This window comes from Populus alba, chromosome 10 (genome assembly GCF_005239225.2).
Source record: "Populus alba chromosome 10, ASM523922v2, whole genome shotgun sequence".
In the NCBI taxonomy this organism is placed as follows: Eukaryota; Viridiplantae; Streptophyta; class Magnoliopsida; order Malpighiales; family Salicaceae; genus Populus; species Populus alba.
This window is the reverse complement of record NC_133293.1, coordinates 8546847-8571809: the sequence shown is the minus strand read 5'-3', so window position 1 is coordinate 8571809 and position 24963 is coordinate 8546847. Positions and strand designations below refer to the sequence as shown.

At 34.2% G+C, this 24963-nt stretch overlaps 3 protein-coding genes across 4 annotated transcripts; 2 read left to right on the top strand and 1 right to left on the bottom strand.

The window, feature by feature from the left end:
* Positions 1 to 2933: 2933 nt before the first annotated feature.
* Positions 2934 to 6555, top strand: LOC118048881 (uncharacterized). Its single transcript, XM_035058730.2, has 15 exons — positions 2934 to 3113; positions 3260 to 3415; positions 3609 to 3711; positions 3825 to 3920; positions 4007 to 4062; positions 4136 to 4259; positions 4415 to 4477; positions 4601 to 4660; positions 4727 to 4888; positions 5034 to 5107; positions 5194 to 5287; positions 5401 to 5537; positions 5640 to 5720; positions 5826 to 5931; positions 6056 to 6555. The coding sequence occupies exons 2-15, from the start codon at positions 3273 to 3275 to the stop codon at positions 6137 to 6139; spliced, it is 1383 nt and encodes a 460-aa protein (XP_034914621.1). The 5' UTR covers positions 2934 to 3113; positions 3260 to 3272; the 3' UTR covers positions 6140 to 6555.
* A 7658-nt stretch (positions 6556 to 14213) lies between these two features.
* LOC118048912 (uncharacterized) lies at positions 14214 to 15109 on the top strand. The gene is made up of 3 exons (XM_035058766.1): positions 14214 to 14536; positions 14653 to 14759; positions 14841 to 15109. Exons 1-3 carry the CDS (start codon positions 14214 to 14216, stop codon positions 15107 to 15109), a joined length of 699 nt encoding a protein of 232 aa, XP_034914657.1.
* Positions 15110 to 16582: 1473 nt separating this feature from the next.
* LOC118048883 (heterogeneous nuclear ribonucleoprotein 1) lies at positions 16583 to 20701 on the bottom strand. Of its 2 annotated transcripts, XR_004687564.2 has the most exons (3): positions 20268 to 20701; positions 17563 to 18850; positions 16583 to 17060 (listed from the first exon to the last, which is right to left on the bottom strand). XR_004687564.2 is itself a non-coding variant. In XM_035058732.2 (2 exons), exons 1-2 carry the CDS (start codon positions 20487 to 20489, stop codon positions 17702 to 17704), a joined length of 1371 nt encoding a protein of 456 aa, XP_034914623.1. In that variant the 5' UTR covers positions 20490 to 20701; the 3' UTR covers positions 17340 to 17701. The 2 variants fall into 2 exon arrangements, 1 of the variants encoding a protein (XP_034914623.1); XM_035058732.2 differs by lacking the exon at positions 16583 to 17060 and having other exon boundaries at positions 17340 to 18850.
* Positions 20702 to 24963: the final 4262 nt, after the last annotated feature.

Genomic DNA, 24963 nt, shown 5'->3' with positions numbered 1-24963 from the left:
CTGTTATCATTGTTATTTTGGTAACATCCATGAGGGTTTTTGGACACACGCATGCATCAATACTCGGCCTCTGGAAGAAATTTTGTGAATATACTGTCCCAAGGATCCATAATTACGCAATCAGAATGATGCATTATGAACTGGGCAGAATCTAAATCGCCAGATTAATGTTTCCTTCCCACCAACACAGGCTTGCATCAATGGAACAGACAATGAGAATTCCGAACAGAAAATGATATTAAAAAAGGCTGTTCTTTGTAGACAACGAGCACAGGTGGAAGCACTCGCATATAGGCAAAACTTGCATGAGAGATGGACTCACTCTCTGTATTTTAATTCCCATACCCTGTAAGACGCAGATCAAGGATTAGAACGATTCACAAGTACACAAACTCTATCCCCTTTCAAGTTAAAGAGGTCATTGATGAGGACGGGTCCCAATGTTAACAAGCATTCGGTCATTAAACTTCCAATCCCAAAAATCATATCTCCAAGTTAAAGAAGATGAGGACTCTTTTATTCCTCTTTTACAGACAAAATCTTATTATTCCACAACAGAATACAAGTTTATTGCTCTTGCAGAGCCCTCACTAAGCCATTATTAATCTTTCCTTCATATTTTCTAACACCATGTAGACAGGAAGTGGACTTCCACCATTTCGGCACATGAATAAACTTGTACACAAAGTCTATCCCCTTCAGTTAAAGAGGTCATTGATGAGGAAGTGGGCTTCACAATTTCCAGGAACAATCAACCCTAAAGACAGCCACATTAACTAAAGGCGAAAATTTTCAATAAGAAAACACGCATACGGCAGGCAACAGTCTTCACAGATAACTGCTCCTTAATAGAGACTACAATATCAATACAATTAACAAGCATTATTAATCTTTCCTTCATGTTTTCTAACACCATGTAGACAGTGTACAACTACCACAAGTACTCTGACGCTATTACAACCGATCAACGTGACATCATATGATTGTACAACTAGATTTCACAAAAAGGACTTGGCACTAATTTCTGGTTTTATGCAGTAGCATTTCATACCATCCTTCGCCTATTTCTCAACCTTGAGACTAGATTACTAATTACAAGAGCAAGTTTCATCTTGCTTCTAACTAAGCCAAGCACACAAATGTTATGCCTCACCCAATTGAATAACTCTTGACAGCGGATTCAGAAAACATTCTGATCCAACACTCCCAACTGAAATACATCAATCCAAAGCACAAACTCCCTCTAATTTCTACCAGTTGACTTAACTACTTTCTAAGTCTTTATGCTATACACCAAAAAAGAACAATCTTCGTATAACTTAATCCATTCTATATGTACTTCACCCAAAACTTAGTCCAACCATCTCAAAGGATGAAATAAAACATAATAAAGGTATTGCAAATAAAACCATTGAGACTAGCCACAATATAGCATAATTACAATGTCAAACTCTTGATGTAAGTACTGAAACCTCAAGATCACTTCCAAGCAATAACAATGAGCATCCCATCTATTTCAACAAATCCTACTTGAGCAACAAAGGAATTCTTCTGACAGGCACAATGCCCTCATTTCAAATACCCCTTACTAAGCTTTTAAGGTTATTCAAACTTCTGTATTTTCCTATTGACAAATAATCTAACAACTTTCGTCATCATCTGGGACCCCCTGTTAAACCACTATCTAACCCATTGCTTCCTTCTTTAAAAGACTTAACCAGCATATTAACAGCTTATTGTAGCCTCCACTGGTAGAATTGACCATCAATTAAGTACTAGAAAACATCACAAACCCGAAAACTGATTGATATCAAAACCTGCTTGAGGACGAAAATATAATGGAGATCAGGGCAATTACCACATGAAAAACTCAACAAGCAAACAACACGAAATAAATAACTGGTCATCACAAGCGAACAACACATGTTGAATACTTCTCATTGATTAAACAACTTTGCAATCAAGTTATTTATTAATTCTAGAGGTGTTAATTAATGCCTCACTTCAATTGACTAGGAAAAAAAAAAAAAGAAGAAGAAGAAAGTAAGCCTTTTTATTTGAATTCTCATGAGCTGCCTGCACAAATTTTTTATACACAATTTTTACATGGATACACAGTTTTTTCTATGCAAGAACAGGTGCCCTTCTCTATGCCAATGGAATATCATCACGGACTTTTTTTTTTAGTTTTTTCTATGCAAGAACAGGTGCCCTTCTCTTTGCCAATGGAATATCATCACGGACATTTTTTTATAAATAGCAAACAAGACACCACAATCATTATAAGAAATTAAAATCAATGGAAGAGAAAGGGTTGAGAGCAGAAAGATTGAGAATAATTGCCACACTCAAAATGACGTTGTCTTTTGTTATCTGCAGTATAAATATTGATACATGGGTTACACTTTCTCAAGTTTATTTATAGAAACTCAGCAATATAAGGTGCCAATCAATTACTTATATTACAAAAGCAATGTCAATTAATTATTCTAATTGAGGAATGCCATTGTTGGTGATTAGGAGACTTTCAAGGCTAATGTAGTGGAATTAACAAATTATATGGGACTGATAAATTTTATAGAATCTAATGTGCTCTGCTGATGTAATATTCTTTTTAATCATGACATGACATATTAATTAAGAGCCATACTATTTTTTTTCCACCAATAATACAATCTTTTCTTCATTAAAAAATTCCAAGACCAAAATATATGAATACACTCAGTTAGCAGGTAAATATGCAATAGCACAACTAGGCTTACAATGATAGTAGTTGGATATCCGGTGGCATAATTCGGCTGATTCTTTTGTGTTAATTGGATAATTGTTTTTGCATCCTTTGAAGATTGCTTAATTGCAAACTTAAGTCCCTAAAGCTTCACTATAAATAGGCATTCATTCGCTAGTTTTCATCATCAAGTTTTAGAAAGACGTTAGAGAGAGAAACACTAGTGAGAAGTATAGAACAAGCTCTTTTATAGATTCTTGGTATACAAGAGTTAGAGTATATTTTTGGATGTTCCCCTGGGATATCCCAAGTAGAGAGATTGAGTCATTTATAATTTATACTCCGTAGTAAAATATCATTGCCATCTTGTAGCATTCAGAACCATGTAAATCCTTCTATTATTCTTTGTGCATGTTTCTTTCCTCTTCGTTATCTAATCTGTTTCTCTTTAGCTTGCTGCCTGTTTTCTTGCTGCGACTCAACAAGTTGATTTGTAGATCATATAAAGCTCGAGGTTTAATTCTCTTGCAGTCGTGTAGCATCAATGGCCGCTGCAAATTGTTCCGCTGGAGAGACTTGTGCTGCTCTGATCCATGGAAAACAAATGGCACCTTCTCGGTTAGAAGCTTGGGCTCGTCTTTGTGTTACTAAATTTCTTGGAAGTCATATCTCCACTGACCGTTTAATGTAAGTGCACTTTTTTTTTTTTTTTCGTTTACAAGTGTTTCGAAAATGAATAAATATAATTGGCAAGAAATTAGAAATACAACGATACCAATTAAACTAGGGGGTTTTTTTTTGTCCATTTTAGTGATACTTTTTACCTTCGAGGGAACTAACTCGAATTTAATGTCATTTGATTTGGACTGTGCTGTCACAGCTTAGAGGAGGAAGGTGGTGCAACTTTCACCTTCGAGGGAACTCGTAAAAAAAGTTCTCTAGAAGTTGTTCTCAAAGTTCACAGTCCTCAGTTTTACTGGAAGGTACGTTCTGCTTGAGGGTCTCCTTTTCTCTCAGCTAAGATTATAAGCAACAGTATTGTTGCAATGCACGAAATTCTCAACATTTCATTACAATGATTAGAAAACGTTGTCAGGTAACGACGCGGGCTGACATAGGCCTTGCAGATGCTTATATTGATGGAGAATTTTCTTTTGCTGACAAAGACCAAGGTCTTCTACATCTTATCATGGTGAGATAGATAATGTTGCTGTAACATATAGTGCTTTTCATTTCGGTTTTAATATCATTAACTTTCTTTAAAAAATTAAATTTTAGGTTCTGATTGCGAACAGAGATGCAAACAAATCTATCTCCAAGGCGAATAAGAAAAGGTATGTGATTTTGCTTCTTTTTATTCCTTTGATCCTATCGGATCACCTAACATTCATCTGTGGTTGAGTATAGGGGTTGGTGGACACCATCGTTATTTACAGCAGGTATTGCTTCCGCAAAGTTTTTCCTTCAGCATGTTCTGAGGCAAAATACTCTTACTCAAGCTCGCAGGAACATCTCTCGTCATTATGACCTGGTATGGGATCATATATAGCTTGTTAATTCTTTGGTTTAATAACGTCCACGCTGTAGGGAAAATAGATTGTGTGCTAGTGCCATGTTCAGAATTCTGATGTTAGTGAAGGATCTTCCAGTGAGGCTTACATCTTCCTTTTCATTTCGTTCTTCTAGAGTAACGAGGTTTTTTCTCTATTCCTGGGAGAAACAATGGCGTACTCTTGTGCAATATTTAAGGTCAGAAACCCAACCTTCCAATGCTTTTATTTTATTTTATTTGATGCAAAGCAGGAATCTCATCCACTATGTGCCATGGCTTGGCTTTTGATTATTTTATTTGCATGCGATGTTACATTCTAGACTGAAGATGAAGACTTAAATACAGCTCAGTTGAGGAAAATCTCTGCTCTGATTGAAAAAGTGAGTCTGTAATATACAATCTCTTAACTGTTTCACCAGATGTTTAACAAATTGTAACCAATATAGGCAAGAATCGATAAGAAGCATGAAATTCTTGACATTGGTTGTGGCTGGGGAACTTTTGCTATTGAAGTTGTCAAACAAACAGGATGCAAATACACGGGTCTCACTCTATCTGTGGAGCAACTGAAATATGCAGAAATGAAAGTCAAGGAAGCTGGTCTGCAGGTAGCTATGGGATGATAATTGATATGTGTGTGTGTGTGTGTGTGTGTGTGTGTATAGCATCTACTTCCGTCTGAATTGTTGTTCAGACTGATTTTCTTAAGAAAAATATCTTCGTTTTGAAGCTTATAACCTATTCTTTTACCAGGATAATATCAGACTTCTCCTCTGTGATTATCGTGAATTGCCTAAAGGCTATAAATACGATAGAATCGTATCTTGGTAAGATGCATCTTTACTAGATATATACATACCATATCCCAGTACCCCAGACTACTGATGTCATAAATTTTCATCTGTTTTCCTAGTGAAATGATAGAGCATGTGGGTCATGAATACATGGAGGACTTTTTTAGTAGCTGCGAATCAGCATTGGCAGAAGATGGGCTTCTTGTTCTACAGGTATGACAAATAAGGGAAGGGACCTGTCATTGTCTGATAGCATTTAGCCCAGTTAACTCTTTTACCTTTCTACTAATTGCAAAATAGTAAAAATGGTTGTTTTTTTTCCTCAGTCTACATCCATAGCAGATGAGCGTTATGATGAGTACAGGCGAAGTTCTGATTTTATCAAGGAATATATTTTTCCCGGTGCATGTGTGCCCTCATTGAGTAGGATAACATCAGCCATGGGTGTAGCATCAAGACTCTCGTATGAGTTGCTTTCTTACACAGTACTTTGAAGCTTTCTTCTAATTAATTTTTAGTTTGTCTAGACTATTCTGTAATCCTAATGTCAGTTTTGTTTGTGCAGTGTGGAGCATGTGGAAAACATAGGAAGTCATTACTATCTTACGTTAAGATGCTGGAAAAAATATTTCTTGGAAAACAAGAGGTAGATATAATCATTTGATATTTATCTTCTTTCCAGATCATCATCATCATCTTCTATCACCCCACAAAGGAAAACATTTCTAACTTTTCTCATTATTTTTCTTAGCAAAATTCTTGCCATGGGATTCGATGAAAGGTTCATCAGGACATGGGAGTATTATTTTGACTACTGCGCTGCTGGTTTCAAGTCGTGTACCCTTTTTAATTATCAGGTAATTGCAGGTTTGCATTTATTCCTTTCCTTTGAATACAACATTAGAATCAATAAAAAAATATATATGGAATTTAAAGATGCTCTACTCCCATGTTAATATTCGAGCTTATATGATAATGCAGATTGTATTTTCACGTCCTGGCAATGTCGGAGTATTAGGTAATCCATACAAAGGTTTTCCATCGGCATATCGACACCTTCTCTGATATAAACCACCTCAAATTGTATCGGGACAATCATCTATACATTTTTAAAGCAATTTTTTAAAAAGAATAAAACCTTTCAACTCTTTTTAAGCTCAGCCACTATGTATTGGCAAGAAGAGAACAGAATTGCGGGCAAAAGCCTTCAAAATACAAGGCCTCCAAAGACAATGATCTGGAAGAAAACGATGAACAAGTATCTCTATGATGCGTAGCAACATGTCAAGTCAGATTATTTGCTGCGAGGCGTTAAGGGTGGTGAGGCCTCTGAGCATGTAACTATTTTTACTTCGAATAAAAGATTGTGTCTTACGCCGTGTAGTAAACATATCTTGTTCTAGATATAACAATCATCCTAATGGATTGTACTCGTAGGACAAGTAACTAATTAAGGATGGTGGGATTACAAATTTAACTTTTTCTTATATTTTTGTCTATATTTGATGTTTTTATCATTTTACATTTGACTTATTAATTTATTACTTTTTTTATCTTCTTTTTTTCTAATATTTTTTTAGTTTTTCCTTTTTTTACACCTTTTTTATGGAAAAAATATTAATTTTTATTCTTTACACTTTTAATATTTATCACTCTATACATGACCTATTTATACCATTATTTTTGTTTTTATCTTCATTTTTTTGTAATTACTCTTTCATTCATGCCGCCTTTCTATTGTTAATCATGTTTACTGTGTGTTGTAGCAAGAAAAAAAAAATAAGAATCAACATTTTATGCTCTTACCCCATCCTCTCTTCTAAAGAAGTAACTTAAGAGAAGCTAATAGCCTCGTATTTTTTGGTTCAGTTAAGCACTAAGCCTAAATATATATGAATTCGGCAAGCTATCAGACCTATTATTCCTAGATCCAGCCAAGTGTCGAACCTAAACATATAAGGTTTGATGAGTTGTCAGACCCACCAGATCAGAGCTCAACCGAGCGCTAAGCCTAGAGACATATGAATTTAGCAAGCTGTTATACCCATCATATTCGAGTTCATGCTCTTTTTCACTTTCAGAATCTTAGGCTCCATGATTAAATAATGAGTCAAAAATATTTTACTTTGATAAATCTAACATATTTTATCATGATAAATCAGGGATATTTTGCTTATATTTTAACTCATTCTCTTTGGAAAAAGATAAGCCCTATAGGTTATAAAAAGGACCGAGATATTTCTCAAAGGCAAACTTGCCTTTTTTATCCCCTTCTTGTTGCATATGTATTATTATAATTTTTCTTTAAAATATAATTGTATTTTCTTTGAAATGATATTTATTTAAGTATGAAAGAGTTCTCAAATTCATAAGAGAGGACTTTTTGCAACTATCAGGTATTATTTATCTGCCACCTTGACAAGAAAAAATGGTTTATATCATCACAACTAGTAGATTAACTTATTATCCAAGATATTATCTTGGCTCTCAAACCCAACCTCTTCAAAAACATTCGTTCTTTTCAAGCTCAGCCACCATGTATTGGAAAGAAGAAAACAAATTTGAGAGCAAAAGACTGAGATATACAAGGCTTCCAAAGACAAGGAATGCTTTCTTTTACATCTACAGCAATGGTGTGGAAGAAAATGATGAATAAATATCTCTATGATACGTAGCTACATGTCAAGTCAGATGATTTGCTGCATAGCCTAAAGGGTGGTGATGCTGAAGAAATATGGAAATATATGCAACGACATATACAGCGATCCCATGCAATTCAAGTGCAGAAATCCTGCACAGATATTCTGCACATATTACTCCATTGAGAGATTCACTGCTATAATCCTTCATTTCATTTATGTCAGGATTTCCATAATCTCTGCACCAAATCATTGTATATATAGAAAGTAGTAATGACTGTAATGTAATGTAATGCCTATTTAAAGGCACGAATAATATACAGGAATACAAGTTCAGTTTTCCTACATGGTATCAGAGCCCTCTATCACAATGACTTCTTCTTCTTCAGTTCACACAACACTTTCTGCTTCTTCTCTTGAGACTACACTCCCAAAATCACATTTGCCTGATATCTCCATCAAACTGGCTTCAAACAATTATCTCCTGTGGAAAGCACAGGTTCTTCCTGTTTTACGTGGCTATGGACTCCTTGGATATGTGAAGGATGAAGTCCCTTGTCCAGAATCAACTATCATCGGTGAGAATGGTGAGTTGCAAACAAATCCTGTTGCAGCAGTTTGGTTGCGCACGGATCAATTGATCCTTGGATGGATCAACAGTTCACTATCTGATGGACCTCTTTCCCAAGTCATCAACAGTGAATCTCTCAAACTGCTGCTGATATAGTTTGGTCCACCAGCAGTTTGAAAGGTATAAAGCTCGGCTGGTGGCTTTTCACAGCAACCAGGACTGGATTATGATGAAACATTCAGTCCTGTTATCAAACCAAGCACCATTCGGCTAATCCTCACCATTGGCTTGTCTCACGGCTGGTCTGTCAAACAACTAGATGTCAGTAATGCCTTCCTTCATGAGGATCTCCAGGAGCAAGTGTATCTGGCTCAACCTCCAGGTTTTGAAGATTCTTCTCATCCAGATTTTGTTTGTCATCTTCATAAGGCTTTATACGGATTGAAGCAGGCTCCTCGTGCATGGTACCTCAAATTCAGTAACTACATTCAGCAAATGGGATTTACACGATGTCCTTATGATCAATCCTTATTTTATCTCCACCAAGGCTTAGACATCCTTCTTCTGCTCATTTATGTTGATGATATTCTCTTAACAGGCAGCTCCTCTTCACAGATCACCAAGCTGATTGCTCATCTCTCTGCTGTCTTCCACATGAAGGACCTTGGTGACATTCATTATTTCTTAGGACTTCAAATTGCCCGTGATGAGTCTACAATCACAATCACTCAAACAAGGTATCTGCTATCTCTTCTTCAGAAGTTTGGTCTTGATGGTGCCAAACCAGTAAGCACTCCACTGGCAGCAGGTTCTTCAATGTCTGCCACTGATGGTGTTCCCTTAGCTGATCCTTCTCACTATCGCTGCTTGGTTGGTTCTCTGCAATACCTCACTCTGACCAGACCAGACATTTCGTTTGTTGTACACCATGTCTGTAGATTCATGCAGACACCCCATGATACTCATCTTATTGCTGTGAAAAGAATTTTTCGATATCTGAAGGGGACACTCAATATTGGTCTGCATTACATTCGCAATTCTATTCATGAACTTCGTGGCTTTTGTGACGCTGATTGGGCTGGCTGTAGGGATGACCGACGTTCCACTACAGGGTTTGCTATCTTTCTAGGCACAAATTTGATCTCCTGGGGTGCTAAGAAACAGGCCACGGTGTCTAGGTCCACAGCTGAGGCAGAGTATCGCGCCTTAGCTTCCACTACAGCTGAGCTCATGTGGTTCGTCCATTTACTCAACACTATTGGCCACTGTGTTCCTTCTCCTCAGCTATTCTGTGATAATATCAGTGCCATTCATATGGCTAAAAATCCAGTTTTTCACCATCGTACCAAACACATTGAAATAGATGTTCACTTTGTCCGCGAACGAGTTGCAAGTGGTGCTCTTTCCTTGGCTCATATCCCAGGATCAGATCAAATTGCGGATATTTTTACCAAATCACTTTGTGCTGCAACGTTTGCATTGAATCGTGCCAAGCTCTGCCTCGGTCCAGCCCCGCCTTGAGCTTGAGGGGGGATGAAGAAATATGGAAATATATGCAACGACATATACAGCGATCCCATGCAATTCAAGTGCAGAAATCCTGCACAGATATTCTGCACATATTACTCCATTGAGAGATTCACTGCTATAATCCTTCATTTCATTTATGTCAGGATTTCCATAATCTCTGCACCAAATCATTGTATATATAGAAAGTAGTAATGACTGTAATGTAATGTAATGCCTATTTAAAGGCACGAATAATATACAGGAATACAAGTTCAGTTTTCCTACAGATGCCTCAGAGAGCATGTAATTGCATATATTGACTTCGAATATATATTTATTCTAGCTAGTCAAGTAGAGTTAAGTGATTTTGCTTCTTTTTATTCCTATGATCCTATCGGATCATCTAGTATTCATCTGTAGTTGAATATCCAAAAATTACTAGTAGCATTGTAAAAAAAAAAAAAAAAAACCTTTATTTTGCTCTTCATTAAAATAAAAATCCAAAATATTATTTTTACATATTTTAGCATTGTCACAAAAAAAAATCTCAAAAATACTTTGCATGCACATTTAAACTTAATAACATGTTTATTAATTATATGAGGATTTGATCTACATTAAAAAGCTCATTAGGCTAACATATTCAAATTTACAAATTAATAAAACCATCAAATATATATTACTTATGTTTAAGGCAAACGGACTCATTGCAAGCTAATACTCAAAACATTAAAAAAATAAAAACAAAACTCCTAAATTTTCAACAAAAATAATTTTTTTAATCCAAATAATCTTTTCAATTTGTATTAACGACACCAAAGTTGAAAATACCCACTTGAATTAATATCCACCAATTCTTGAATTGAAAATATCATCTTAATATTCACCAACCCTTGAATATTTATATTCTACAACGTCAAAGCTAAAAATACTTTCAATATTCACTAAAGTTAGAGTTAAGAATATTAATATTATAATTAGAATTAACTTTGAAACTCAATAATCATTAACATCAAAATTAAAAATATCAAATATTCTCTTCTAGATTACATACCAACACCAAAATTAAAAATATTTTTAGTTGAATATTAACTAACACTACAATCAAGAAAATTATAGGTTAACCATTAATATTTTAACACAATAGACCTTTCATAATTTAAAACAAAATCAATAATAAAACTTATCTTAAATAAGATATTTTAAGAATGATAATATCTTTTTCTTATCATAATTAATTTCATACCATAAAATACTTATTGATAAATTACAATTCATAATGACATAACACTAGATGATGATCACTATTTGAACTAAACATTTCCCCTCAAAAAAATAAAATGCTAGATTTCTTTTTTTTTTTTTCAAAGCTCATCGCGTATTCGAGTAAAGGCTCCTGCAATAAGTTTTATTGTAAAAAACTGGAATATGTGAGAATCTTACCTTTGAAAAACTGGAATACGTGAGAATGTTGCCTATGAAAAACTGGAATATGTGAGAATCTTGCCTTTGACTTGGGAAAAAGATTCCCTTGCGTAGCACAAAAGTCTCAGAAATACAACTTTGATTCCATTTTCAAATAAAGAATTTTATTTTGATTTTATTGGGCGATCTAGTATTTCATTAGTTTATTCCCCGCACTTGAACCAAAATCTTTTGGAATTAAAAAATAATTATCTGGATTATAAAAAACTTTTTGGTGTTAATATTAAATTCATTCCAATGGTTAGAACTTGAAATTTTTCAAATCAATGTTATAACATGAACTTGTTAACTAGATAAATTTAAAAAATCCAAAGAAAAAAAAAGATAAACAGATCAAGTTAAAAGTAACTAATTTGTCAAACCTATGATCTGAGTTATAGATTTTACTAGATTGAATTAATTTTTATTTTATTATATGATAAAAAAAATATATAAAAATCAATTTACCATTAACCCAATATTAAAAATAAAATAAAATAAAAATATCATATTAAATAATAAATTTAAAGAAAAAAAATGAGGCCAAAATACCAAAATAGCCTATTACAACAAAAGTCCTGCATGTGGCCTTGGGTGAGGGTCGCGGATTAGTATCCTACAGTATGTTGTCAGCGGAAATCCAGCCTGCAATCTTTAGCCACTACCACATATATTTTAACCAACTAAATATTGACTAAGTTATGACGTGAAGTTGTTATTAAACAATTAAAAGAAAAACGGAGAAATAAAAGAAAAACATGAAAAAGTGAGCATTTTGTAATAGTTGAGGAGTGAAACTGAAACTTATTAGAAACTATAGGGGTACTATTGGGAAAGTTTAAGCTATGAGGATAGAAGTGAAGCATTGATAAATCTTTGAGGGTAAAAATGACGTACAGCATGAATCGACAACTCGATACCATATCTTATGTTTCTGCCAGAATCTCATACTATGACTTGTGCATGCTAGACTATATTTCATATCAATGAAATTATTAATTTCTATATATTAATCTTCCTAGTTTGTAGGATCTTCGACCATTCTTGGTTTTGCATTTATACTTGTTTAATCAATGAGAAGTCAGGGCGGCGGGATGTTAAAGTCTTCAGTGACTTATAACCTACGTTAAGATTTTATTAATATTTTTTTGATTATTTTTATATAAAAAAAAATATAATTTTTAATCGAGTTATCAAAATATTCTGAAAATTTACATGGAATCTTCTAATATAATACTTTAACTTGAGTTAAAATTTCAAAATTTTTAGAGAAATTCAAGAATTTGATGAAAAAACATAATTTGACCAGTTTTATATTATTGAGTGTAATTTTTAATGCAACCATCAAATTAAACTGAAATTTTATAAGAAATCTTAAAATATATTGAATAAAATCTAGTTTAAAAATTTGATGAAAAAAATATAATTTGATCAGTTTTATGTCATTGAGTGTAATTTTTAATGTAACCATCGGATTAAACTAAAATTTTACATGAAATTTTAAAACATATTAAATAAAATCTGGTTTACACATTTACAGAGAGAATCAATTTTACGTGAATTTCTAGCCATTCAAGTCCCAATCAAAGTCCATGAAAACACGGACCAAACCATTGAAAGTCAGGCTATGCCATAAAATTTCTATGACAGCTAGTCATTCCTAATCTTCACTTTTTTTTCTTCATGTATGTTTCTTCTCTTACATGCACATTGATTTAATTTAATGTAGTTAGGTTATCGAAAGCAAAAGGTTTTGAATAGTTAGATAGGGATTGCTATGTACAAATAGATTATAAATATTGACAAGTTCAAGAGAAGATTTGATTACCTAACGAGTTGATTTGTAGATCATGCAAAGCTCGAGGTTTAGTTCTCTTGCAGCATTAATGGCCGCAGCAAATTGTTTCTCGGTTAGAAGCTTGGGCTCGTCTTTTTGTTACTAAATTTCTTGGAAGTCATATCTGCAACTTATTAGTAATGAGGTTGTATTTACCTAGTAAGAAAATAAAATAAAGATAACGACTCCTAATTGACTTAATTACAATTATTTTTTGGATCTGGAAGAAAACGATGAACAAGTATCTCTATGATGCGTAGCAACATGTCAAGTCAGATGATTTGCTGCGAGGCGTCAAGGGTGGTGAAGCCTCAGAGCATGTAACTGCAAATATTTTGACTTCGATTGTGTCTTACGCCTTATAGTAAACATATCTTGTTCTAGATATAACAATCATCCTAATGGATTGTTTCTTAGGACAAGTAACTAATTAAGGATGGTGGGATTAGAAAGATTTGCCATGTTATTTAGCTAATTAATGATATATTCTACCACAACTAAGAGTTCAGAGCACCGCAACTCTCCGCCTATCTTGAGATCCTGCACGACGGGTTTTGTAAATGGAATTTGGAATGATCAGAAGGTTAGGTGGTTCACGGTAGATTCAGTTAATTGTGTTGACGGAATACTCGTGACATGGAATGAAGAATCATTTAAGGTTGATTCCATAGAGTATAGTGGGCAATGGACAGCACTCCTGGGAACACAAGCTCAGACAAATTTAATTTCTTGTGCAGTAGTAGGTGTTTGTGTCAGGTGTTCAATCAGGGATGGATGACTATTGTGGGAGGAAATCATCACTCTGCAGGCTGCATTTGGGATACCATTGTTTTTAGCTGGTGATTTCAATTAAACTTTGCATCAGAGTGATGGAAACAGTAGCTACCTCAACCAGCTAGGAGCAAATGAATTTAGAGATTTTATTAGCATGAGGCCATTTCGCTTAGTTATTTGGCATCTACTATCCGGAAATAGAATAAGAACTCTTTTGGCAATCAGGATGAGAGGCTTTTACAGATTCAAAGCCGACTCTAGCAGCTGGAAAAGGAAGGGGAGAGTCGTTCTCTGAGTCATCAGGAGATCTTTGAATGCCATGAACTTGGCTCTGAATAGTGGACAATGAGTAAATATGTGGAAACCATTTGGAGGCAAAGGTCTCGACAGACTCGGTGTAAACTGGGAGATAGAAACACCAAATTCTTCCACTTAACAGCCACTATTAGAAGGGGAAGAAACAATATAACAAAGATTTTCTTTGACAGGGTAACACACACTACACCACGTACAATTAAGGCTGCTGCAGCTGCTTATTTCTCAAGTCTGTTCAAACAGCCAGGTTCTACAAGGCCACGGATAGGTTCAGATGGGCTCAACAAACTCTCTCTTACACGGTCTGCTGAGGTGGAACAGCCAGTGACAATGGATGAAGTTAGAAGAGCTGTGTGGGATTGTGATGGCTCCTGGGCCTGATGGATTCACATTCAACTTCTACAAGGCAGCTTGGTCATTGATTGGAGTCTGGAGATGAGTTATTTCATGTGGTGTCTGAATTTGTCAGAGTAGGAAAAATGCCAGAGGGTGTTAACACTACTTATGTTACACTGGTGCCTAAGAACACACACCCAACAAAATTCACGGAGTTCGGACCAATCAGTTTGATTCATGGTGTGTACAAAATTGTTGGGAAGCTGCTCTCGTCACGGATATGACCTATCATGACTGCTATTATCAGTCCTCATCGAACAGCTTTCATTTCAGAGAGGCAAATTTTGGATGGGTTTATGATAGCTAATGAGGTAATGCATCGTATCAAAAAAGGTGGTCGGGAGGAGTTTCTGCTGAAAGTCAACTTCAACAGGGCCTTTGATTCAGTTAACTGGTCTTACTTAGAAGAAGTGATGATGTATATGGGATTTGGAGACAAACAGATATCATTAGTTCACGAATGTATTTCAGGATCACAAATGGCGAATTCTCCAAGTCTAGACTGGGAAGATGGAAGGGAAGATTTCTAAGTTTAGCAGGACGTGTCTGCCTTGAAAAGACTGTTCTCTCCTCCCTGCCATTATATTACATGTCAATATTTCTGATGCCGCAGGGGTTGCCAAGGTGCTTACATCAATCCAACAGAAGTTTCTAGTGATGAAATCTATATTGTTCGGTCTGCCAATAATCTAATTGACCAGCTGGAATTCCCAGGTTCATTTTCTTTTGCAAACTTGCTATGGAAAAGTCTTGTTCCTCCTAAGATTGAGAGGTTCCTATGGCTGGTTCTATAAGATATAATTTGTACAAGAAATCTACTGTTGTGCAGGAATCTAATCCACAACTGAATCAAGCTTTGTGCCCTACATTGTCATGTTTAATGAAAGTTTTGGGATCATTTCATGGCCTAGCTTGTATGCCTAATTTGATGGAGGAGATGCTAAGACAGTTGCTTGCAATGACCACAGGTAAATTTTGGCAACAAAGGCTTACTCTACTAGCATATCGTATCTTGTGAACTATATCATGTATATCTTTTCATTCTTATTTTCTTTTTCAAATTGTTTATCTTTTCTATCATGTATATCTTTTACTTTTTTGCATGTCTCATTTCATCATTTTCCAGACAAAACTTCGCAAACTTGATGGAGTTGTGTAATCATCAAAAATAATTCGACTATTAACAAAAAAAAAAAAAAAATTAGAGCACCGGTTCTTCATTATTAATATCAACAGGGGGACTTGAAGACAATCAAGAGATGTAAGTAGCTTGGTTCCAAATTTAAGGCCCTGACAATTCGAATTCTAAATTGAATAGGTGACGATTGATGAAAAGTAAACTGCTTTCTTTCGAAATACAAGACAGAAAAACATGATGTTTAATAGAAGAAACGAAGAATCACATGGCATCCACCCAAATTTTATTCTTTGTCCACAATCAAGTATTTGATATCAAAGCAGGAAGCACAAGCACAGGGGAAGGACCAAACAAAAACGGAAGGACAATGATTGTTCTAATGTATTGGCAATTTACAGAACGCCCAAGCCACCGCTTTGCAATCACTTCAGCACATTCAACTCGAAATAACATGCTGCTAATAGTTGAACTGTAAAACTGAAGGGACAGAACATCCTACACACTAGATATCAGCAAAAAACATAGTGTGAAGGATGTTTCTGCCAATCCACGTATCTTAAAAATAATCATGCAATTTGAAACGCCTGACCAGCATTTTTCACTCAAACCAACAAATGGATGCAATACAGCTCAGAAAAAGTCTCCAGAAAATCAGAATCAAAAGGGAATGTCCAACCACAGAATACAAATTTTGGAATCAAACAGAGAATTTCCACCGAGTTATAAAAAACAAACAATCCACCCATTGGAGAAGAAAATCATGGGTGGTGGCAACTCTTAAATAAGATAAACATCACAAGACTCATTATCAGTAGCAGGAAAATGCATCAAATTAGACGAGCAAAACACCATTTGCACATTAATCTTGTTTCCTAATAAAGATAAGTTGCCATAAAATGTAATTAAAGCCATCAATGGCATTCCAAGATCTATGAGCATTTTCTATTGATAATGTTTCTGGTGCTCTAAACAATTGGAACACAATCTAGTCCAGCGCATAACTATCTAGCCTATGCAATTAGGTAGTAAGATCTTTGACATATAACACAGCTAACTGATTAAGTCAACATACCGCAAGCTGTTTTGTCTTACATATCCGTCAGTCCAAAAGAAATCGGAATGATCGAGAAATTTATGACTTCCAATGCCAAGAATCTGCAAGAAAGGGTGACAGTGGCATCACCTAGCTGGAAAAAGCCTTTCTTGGGTTAATCACAAATCCAACTGACAAGTCCTCTTCATATTCACTTCCACAATCCACGCTGAACAAACCCCCACTAGGAAGCTCGGGTTCAGCCATAAGTGGACACTTTGACTCCACCTTAGAACTTGGGCATCTCCTCCTGTACAACACAAGGGCAAATACAGGGGGAAAATGATTATGCATCTTCAAAGTGTCAACTACCACTACGATTAACGCTACCCATTTACGAAGTGATCAACCCAAGTGCTTATAGCTCCACTGCTATCAGTTAATAACTCTCAATTCAATCTCAGTAAGCCTACTTGTCATATCAAATCAAGCAAATCAAGTTCTAGAATCCGCCTCTAGCATCTTATTCCCAGTCAAAAACAGACCAAAAGGTGCGCACTAGTGAAGATAACATAAACAAATACATATCTGAGATCAAACCAACACAGATATTATATGCGCAGTAGATTAAACACTATGATAGAGAGCTGGAAAGTTCCAGAACAGCTAGCAGATAATTGTAAGCACGCCGAATTAAGAACTACACTCAATAAGCAAACATTAAATAAGAAGGGCATCTAGTATGCCTTGAGCTAATTATTATAGACTAGCAAAATAGATAGTGCAAACTACTGGGATTTAAGCAATCCAACCATTCCCAAAGTGCATCATCCAATTTGAGCCACTCCCCTGGTGCTGGGAGCAAGAAATCTATAGAGAACCTCATGAGAACAGCTGGACACGCCCACAAACAAAGATGTAGACCTAGTAGGCAACCAAGGTGTTCACAAATCACTGTTGTTGGGCTTTCCGAGCCTGAGAACTACCATAACCACCGCCATATCCAACCTGTCCACCATGAGGACCATTTGCTTGAGGAGCCCCATAATTTCCAGAAGCTTGTGATTGCTCAGATCTCCACGCTGCATTTCCATACCCAGAATTTCCATTTGCATCACCATATCCACTCCCCATGTAGCCACCGCCACTCCCCTGTAGTTCTGCTCCACCAGGACCACCAACGTTACTGTTTGGAGTGCCCCCAGAACGTCCTCCAACAGCACCATACCCAGCTGGATTCCCATATGATCCATCATTTCCACCGTAACCACCGTACCCATAACCTTGATTCCCATACCCAGAGGCTCCACCAGGAGATTGACCAGCAGGTACTGAACCAGGGCCACCACTGCCAGCCCCAGCATTTTGAGCGCCCCAAGAAGCAGCATTCCCATAACCCATAGCACCATAGCCAGATGAACCTTGACTGTTCCATGAATTTCTGGGTGCACCACTTACGTAGCCAGCATTTGGAACATTAGGATTCCCATAAGCTGCACCTGCAGGTCCCCCATAACCAGCTCCAGCTCCAGTATAGCCGCTATAACCACCATAACCAACACCATTAGTGGCAGGACCATATCCATATCCAGCTGTGCTATAGCCAGATGAGCCATAAGGAGGAAAACCACCTCCAGTACCTTGAGGCTGCATATACCTCTCCATTCGACCATCATAAGAGCTTGTGTTGCCACCAGATGCACCATAGTTCTGGTAACTGCCACCCATGGAGCGGCCACCCCCACCAGGATTGGCCTCCTTAGGAAGAGCCCGTTTTACTTCAACTTGCTTACCATTCAAATCATGGAATGTTCTCTGTAACACCCGGTCAACAGCATCTTCGGTGTCAAAAGAAATAAAGCCAAATCCACGAGGTCGCTGGGTGCTCTGGTCATACATTATTACTACATCAGTAACAAAGCCAAAGGTTTCAAAATACTGACGAAATCCATCTTCATTTAGAGTGGGAGGCAATCCTCCAACAAATATCTTCTTGGTCCGAATATTTCCACCACCGCTGGTGTTTCTAGCAGGATTCAGGTTTCCGGCCCTGGCATTGGTTTGCTGCTCCTCTCTTGATAAGGCCCTCTTTGCCTCAACCTGAGAAACAAAACAACTGGTTGGAAGGCAGGAGCACAAATTGAAAGCAGGTAACTTGTTTCATCATGCAGAATTACCCAGATATCTTATCTGATTACAATCTTCTAGAACTTGTATGAGTAGATTCTTCATGTATGACAAGCATAGTAACTGCTAAAAGAAATAAACTCTCACAAAGTGGCGTGTTTATGCATAAACTCATATTATTAGACGAGTTAAGTTGTCAAGGAGTCAATCTATAAGGATACTTGAGTTGGTGTCATCTTAAGCTGACACATTAAATCAACAAAAGATCACAACTCAACCAAAAATGTTTAGCAGAAGTTGGTATACCTGGCACACTAGCTTATCAAAACATGGGATGAGTAATGCAACAATAAAATTTGAACCCCACCAAATACAGATGAATAGCTTCTATGATAAACCTCTATAGTTGATCAACTAGAAACATGTAACTACAAGCACATGAAACACCCTTCAAACAATTTGTACTCACTGAAAAGCTACCTAACAACAAGAAACTGTCCAAGTAATTTATTGATTTATTCAGTTAATTAACTAAATAAGTGAATTTTGATTTGGGGGTCCTTTTCAGCAGAATTAAAAGGCACAAACCCACCCCTTTGAAAAATAATGAAATATATCATATGGACTCACTACCAGTGCCTGAGCTGCAGACAAGACCGGAGGTTTACCTCACCTGAATAAATAAAAAAATTATTGCGAACAAAGATCCAAAGCCAGGCTCATATTTGGGATATGTTTATTATGGTTGACTAATATTTGAAGACATATCAAGCTATGCTGCATTTGCAAAATCCATAAGAGACGTGCAAATTCGATAAGTGAAACTCGATCAAAGAGTTCACAAATTGTTTAAAAACCAAACAGGCCATTATATTTCACACATTTGTACTTTGCCCGAATCACAAATGAAAAAGGATCACCCTCACTTATTTTGAAAATCAAAAACAGCATTCCAATCCAACAATTCACAAAAATCAATTTCTCTGTTTCATGCCACATAGATTACAACCTTAGAGGAAGAACAATTATAAGATGCTCTCCACAGTTTTTTTTTTTTTCTATTTCCTTTCATTATCCCAGTTGAGCAACTCAAAAGCAGCATGTATATCATAAACCATTCAAAAAACTTCAACTAAATTAATACAAACCAATCATTCACAAAAATAAAAGAATACCCGAAACCAACGGCCAGCAACACCATCACCAACACTCAATAATATTGTTATCATAAAACATGAGCTCAAGAACCCTAAAATCATTCAATAATAGCAATAACTACCAATTCCGAATATAATGAAGATGCAAACAAAGTAAACCCAAAAAAACAAACATTAACGAAAACCACACAAAAACCATGAAAAGGTAAAAAAGAAAAAGGTTTTTAACTCACCATTCTACCATCAATGGTGTGCTTATCTTGAAGAACCATATCAAGCACGGCAGGATCTGCAAAGACGACAAAGCCAAAGCCTCTAGGTCTACCAGTAGTCTTATCTTTCATAACGACAGCCTGCAAAACGTCTCCGTATTGCCCAAAGTAGTCTCTAAGCTTCTCCTCTGATGTCTCCCATGAAATCCCTCCAATAAATAGCTTTCCCTGATCTGAATCCATTGCTTATAATAATATTGTCTAGATTTCTCTCTCTCTCTCTCTCTCTCTCTCTCTGAGTTAGGGATTCTGGATTTTGAAATTTGGGGATTTTTAATTTTGGAGGGGTTTTGAAGGGTTCGGGGATTTTCAGGGAAGAAAAAAAAATGAGGGTTTCGTTTTGAGGCGACCCTTTGAGGGAGAATTTTATCGTTAGAGAGAGAGAGCGGGGAGGGAATCTTGGGATACTAATGTGGAGATTATGCAATTTGGAGGGTCCGGATTTGTTTAGATTTGTATGGACGGTTGTGATTTGATGTGGTGGGTTTTTTTTATTTTTTAGGTGTAACCTCGTGTCATTTTTGGAGCTTGCTTTTCTTTTCTCTATAATTAAAATTTGATTTTAAAATCCGGTAAAAATTATTTTTTAAAATTTATTTTTAACAACAATTTATATTACAATAATATAAAATTTAAAAAAAAAATTAATTTAAAACTAAAAAATAACATTAAAAAATTAAAATATAATTAAAACACAATACTAAACAATGTAAATTTTTATATCCTTATTTTTTAAAAAATTACAGGAGAAAAAGATAAAACATTTAGAGCCTATTTGAAAGTGTAGTTGCAATTATTTTTTAAAGTGTATTTTACTTAGAAATATATCAAAATAATATTTTTTATTATTTTTTAAAAATTATTTTTTATATTAGTGTATCAAAATGATTTAAAAATATCAAAAATATATTAATTTAAAATAAAAAAAAAATTAAATTCATTTTTTCAAAAATATTTTTGAAATATAAAAATAAAAATAAAAACTTAGAGGCCATAAAAGAATTGAATTCAGAAAGAAATTGATTTAGCAGATCGAACAATACATTGTAGAAAAAAATGGATTCAAAGTGGTTGTTTGGTAACGTGGTTGCGGGTGAGATTCACCCGCAACCACATTAATTAACATTTGGTAACTCAAAAAAAAATTGCTTTTGATGGATAGGACCCACATGGAACCGGAGTTTCATGAGAAGCAGCATTTTGCTGCTTCTCGTCTAACGCTCCACTGTTCAGTGAATAGTGGAGCCATGCTCCACTGTAGTTGTTCACTAAAGTGACAGTTTTTTTTTATTATTATTTTCAAAAACCAGTGTGCCACACTATTTACATGAAAATTAGGTTTTTTGTTTTTAGAAAAACCAGTGTAATTAATTGATTTCACTCGCATTATTCACGTGAACGTGAACAATATTTTTTTTGTTTGTTAAAAAAAATAGTTTAAGATGAATTAAATTTACTCGTACTGTAATCTTAATTTTATTCCTAATAATATTTTACCTAATTTTATTGCATGCTCAAAAAATCATGAAAATTATAGTTCTTGTCGAATGAATTTTGTACCTAATGAAATTGTAAATTTTTTAAAAACAAATTGAGTTTTACTCGAAAAATTAGTATTTAATATTATTTAATAACACTACATAAATTAGAAGGATATCGCATGATGACGTAGCATTTGTGGAATTTGATCGCAATTCTAATTATGTTCTTGCTAGGTCCGACCCAATTAAAAAAAAAATTCAGTTTTTATTTTTTATTTTAATTTTTTTTATTCAAAAAATTAGAAGGATAACGCTTGATGACGTAACAAAAAATTCAGTTTTTGTTGTTGCGTGCTTAAGAAACCATGAATTGCTGGGTAGATTTCGTATGTTATGACATTGCATATAGTTTAATTGAATAATAAAAAATATTTGATATCAATATTATTTATTTTATGATGTAATAATAATAGTTAAATTTACAATATTTAAATTAAAAATATTTTTAAATTATTTTATAACCTCAATTTGAAAAATATTTTTTTAACCAAACACATTAAACTACTTTTTATTCAACTTCAATTGCAACCATAGTTTTAACCAAACATATATTTTTTCAAACCAGCCTCAACTAAAAGTACTTTTTATAAAATAATTTTTTTAAAATCACAACCTCAACAACAATCATAATACCAAACACACCCAAAGTTATAAAGAGAAATTGATTTGATTCTATAAACACAATTTATAGAGTTTGGTAGGGTAGGTAATAATAAGGTTTGTTCTCTTCATTAATTTTACGAGTATAAATCGTGATGTCACTGTCTCAATGATGATACGAGGATATCTTGACCGTCCAAAAAAACCAACAATGAGAATTTACTGTGTGAACAAGTGCATGTTAGGAAAGTATAGATATAAAAGGTATGATAACACGGCAGCACGATACAAATATAGAGAAATTAAGGTATAAATTTATTTAAAAGGAGTTTTTAAATACAATTGAGTCTCGAAAATACAAATCAATAAAGTCTTTCAATAAAATATTTAAATTAATCACTACCGATCCTTAGTTATTAAAACCGATCTAGTCAACTGTTCGGCTAAGTAAATCAAAATCTATGTTAGGTTTTATTTTGAAACTTTTATATTTTAACCTAATCATATTTAGGTAATATTTCAAGTTGGTTTTTCATTGGATATCAAAACACAGGTTTTATATATATATATATATGATAAAATAATTATTTAAAAATTCTTAGTGAGAAGAAAAATATAAGTGTTATAACATTTAAGAAAGCATACATGTAAAAGATATTATTAATTTAACACATTAGTATTTAAATATACTATCTTGATATTTTCAAATATAATTATGAATTTATTAAGTAGGTATATTACAGGTTTGATGATAAACTTTTAAAGGAAAACCTCTAAAACAAATATAAAAGTTTTTCAATGCTTCTATAAATATCGTGTGTTTGAGTCTAATTTTTAAAAAATTGGATTTTGATATTTTTCAAATACAATTATAAAGCTTGGTAGTTATATGATAGATTTTTAACAATTTATTCCAAATTGATCAAAATAAGTACAAGACTAGAATTTCAATAAATATTTTTAACAGATTGTTTGAACATTGAAATTGAATTCAAATCTAAAAGTTAAATCAATTCTTGCATTTGAAATTATTTTAAAGATATTGATTTCAATCCCAAATGGAATTCAAATCATAAAAAATAGACAAAAGTAAATCAGATGAGAGATTCTCTGCAAATCAATTTCTCTTAAAATTAACATTGAAAATACTATTTATTCACTAAGAAGATGTACTATGCAATTCTGAAATTAAAGGCAAAATAACCAAGATTGCTTATTCGATTTATTTTCATAGGTTTTCCAAACAGTATAATTGAATTCAATTATGTGATTTAGTGTTTTATTCTAAATATAAAAATTATAATAAGTTATAATTGAATTCAAATCACACATAAAATTGAATTCAACTTCACATGTGATTTGGTTTCAAATAAACTATAAAGTATTTTGAAGAAATGTGAATCATGTATTTGACCTATCAAGAAGAAATAAGGTGAATTTTGATTTCAAATAAGTAAATTTAAAATGAAAATATGATTTTATATTTTTAGATGTGATTATGAATTAAAGTAGGAAAAAAAAAAGTGCAAAATAGCATAACAATATTGTATAGATTTGATTATCAATCTATATAAGCAAATAATACAGTCTATAAACTAATTTTCTAGGTTTAAGCAAAATAGTGAGAAATTTAAATTTTCTTAAAAAAAAAAATTCATGATTCAAATAAACTTTTTAAGACATCCAAAACAATATAGAGAATCATACATTTAAATTATGTTTTAGAATGAAATTCAATTTAAAGTAATTTATAAGGTTACAATTAAAATGTATGTCATTTTTTTATAACCTAAAAGAGTTCATCACCAAATTTTGATTAGTGTTTTGAATATTTCAACTAGAAATTTGATTCGATCTAAGTCATAAATTATTAAAATTTTAATTTGTCCCATCAAATTATATCATAAGTATGATCAGAGGTAATTTCTATAAGTGTTTTTTTACAAGAATCAAATCAAAATTAAAAGTGTTACAAGCCCCCTCAGTTTTAATTTATAAAGATATGTATTAAGATGAGTGCATTATATAAAACATTGTGTATGTCTAATTGGGCTCAGACCAATAATTAATATTAATGTGTAATTTTTTCATATATCATCTAAGCCCTCGAAGTCTTGTAAACAAATGTGTTTTGAATACTTGATCTATCAAGAGTAAGGGAGAAAATACTTACAGTGGGCAATATTACCTTTTGTGTGTTATTAGAGCCCCTCTAAGTCCTAGTGACACTTTTTGTATGTACAAGATGTCATAAAAGTTGTTTGATGGCATAGTTATGGAGCGTAGTCGTGGGCGTAGTTGTAGGCATAGTTATGGGTGCAGTCATAGTCATAGGCATAGCCATAGACATAGTAGTGGGCGTCGCCATAGGTGTAGGCGTAGCTGTAGACATAATTGTGGGTGTTTTTGTGTATAGCCGCTGGTGTAGCTTAGACATAACTGCTAGCTTGGACTCTAATGTTTCATTGGCATATCCAAGACAAAGACACTGGCATATCCACCATTGCGTTGGGTTT

Bases quoted from the DNA above. Each gene is read 5' to 3' on its own strand.
- LOC118048881 (XM_035058730.2), top strand. From the start codon at position 3,273: ATGGCCGCTGCAAATTGTTCCGCTGGAGAGACTTGTGCTGCTCTGATC. The intron at 5,288-5,400 runs GTATGACAAATA...TTTTTTCCTCAG, and splicing joins ATGGGCTTCTTGTTCTACAG to TCTACATCCATAGCAGATGA. The intron at 5,721-5,825 runs GTAGATATAATC...TATTTTTCTTAG, and splicing joins TATTTCTTGGAAAACAAGAG to CAAAATTCTTGCCATGGGAT.
- LOC118048912 (XM_035058766.1), top strand. From the start codon at position 14,214: ATGAGTAAATATGTGGAAACCATTTGGAGGCAAAGGTCTCGACAGACT. The intron at 14,537-14,652 runs GTGGGATTGTGA...TGAATTTGTCAG, and splicing joins GATGAAGTTAGAAGAGCTGT to AGTAGGAAAAATGCCAGAGG. The intron at 14,760-14,840 runs GTGTGTACAAAA...CTCATCGAACAG, and splicing joins ACCAATCAGTTTGATTCATG to CTTTCATTTCAGAGAGGCAA.
- LOC118048883 (XM_035058732.2), bottom strand. From the start codon at position 20,489: ATGGATTCAGATCAGGGAAAGCTATTTATTGGAGGGATTTCATGGGAG. The intron at 18,851-20,267 runs GTGAGTTAAAAA...TTTGTTTCTCAG, and splicing joins ACACCATTGATGGTAGAATG to GTTGAGGCAAAGAGGGCCTT.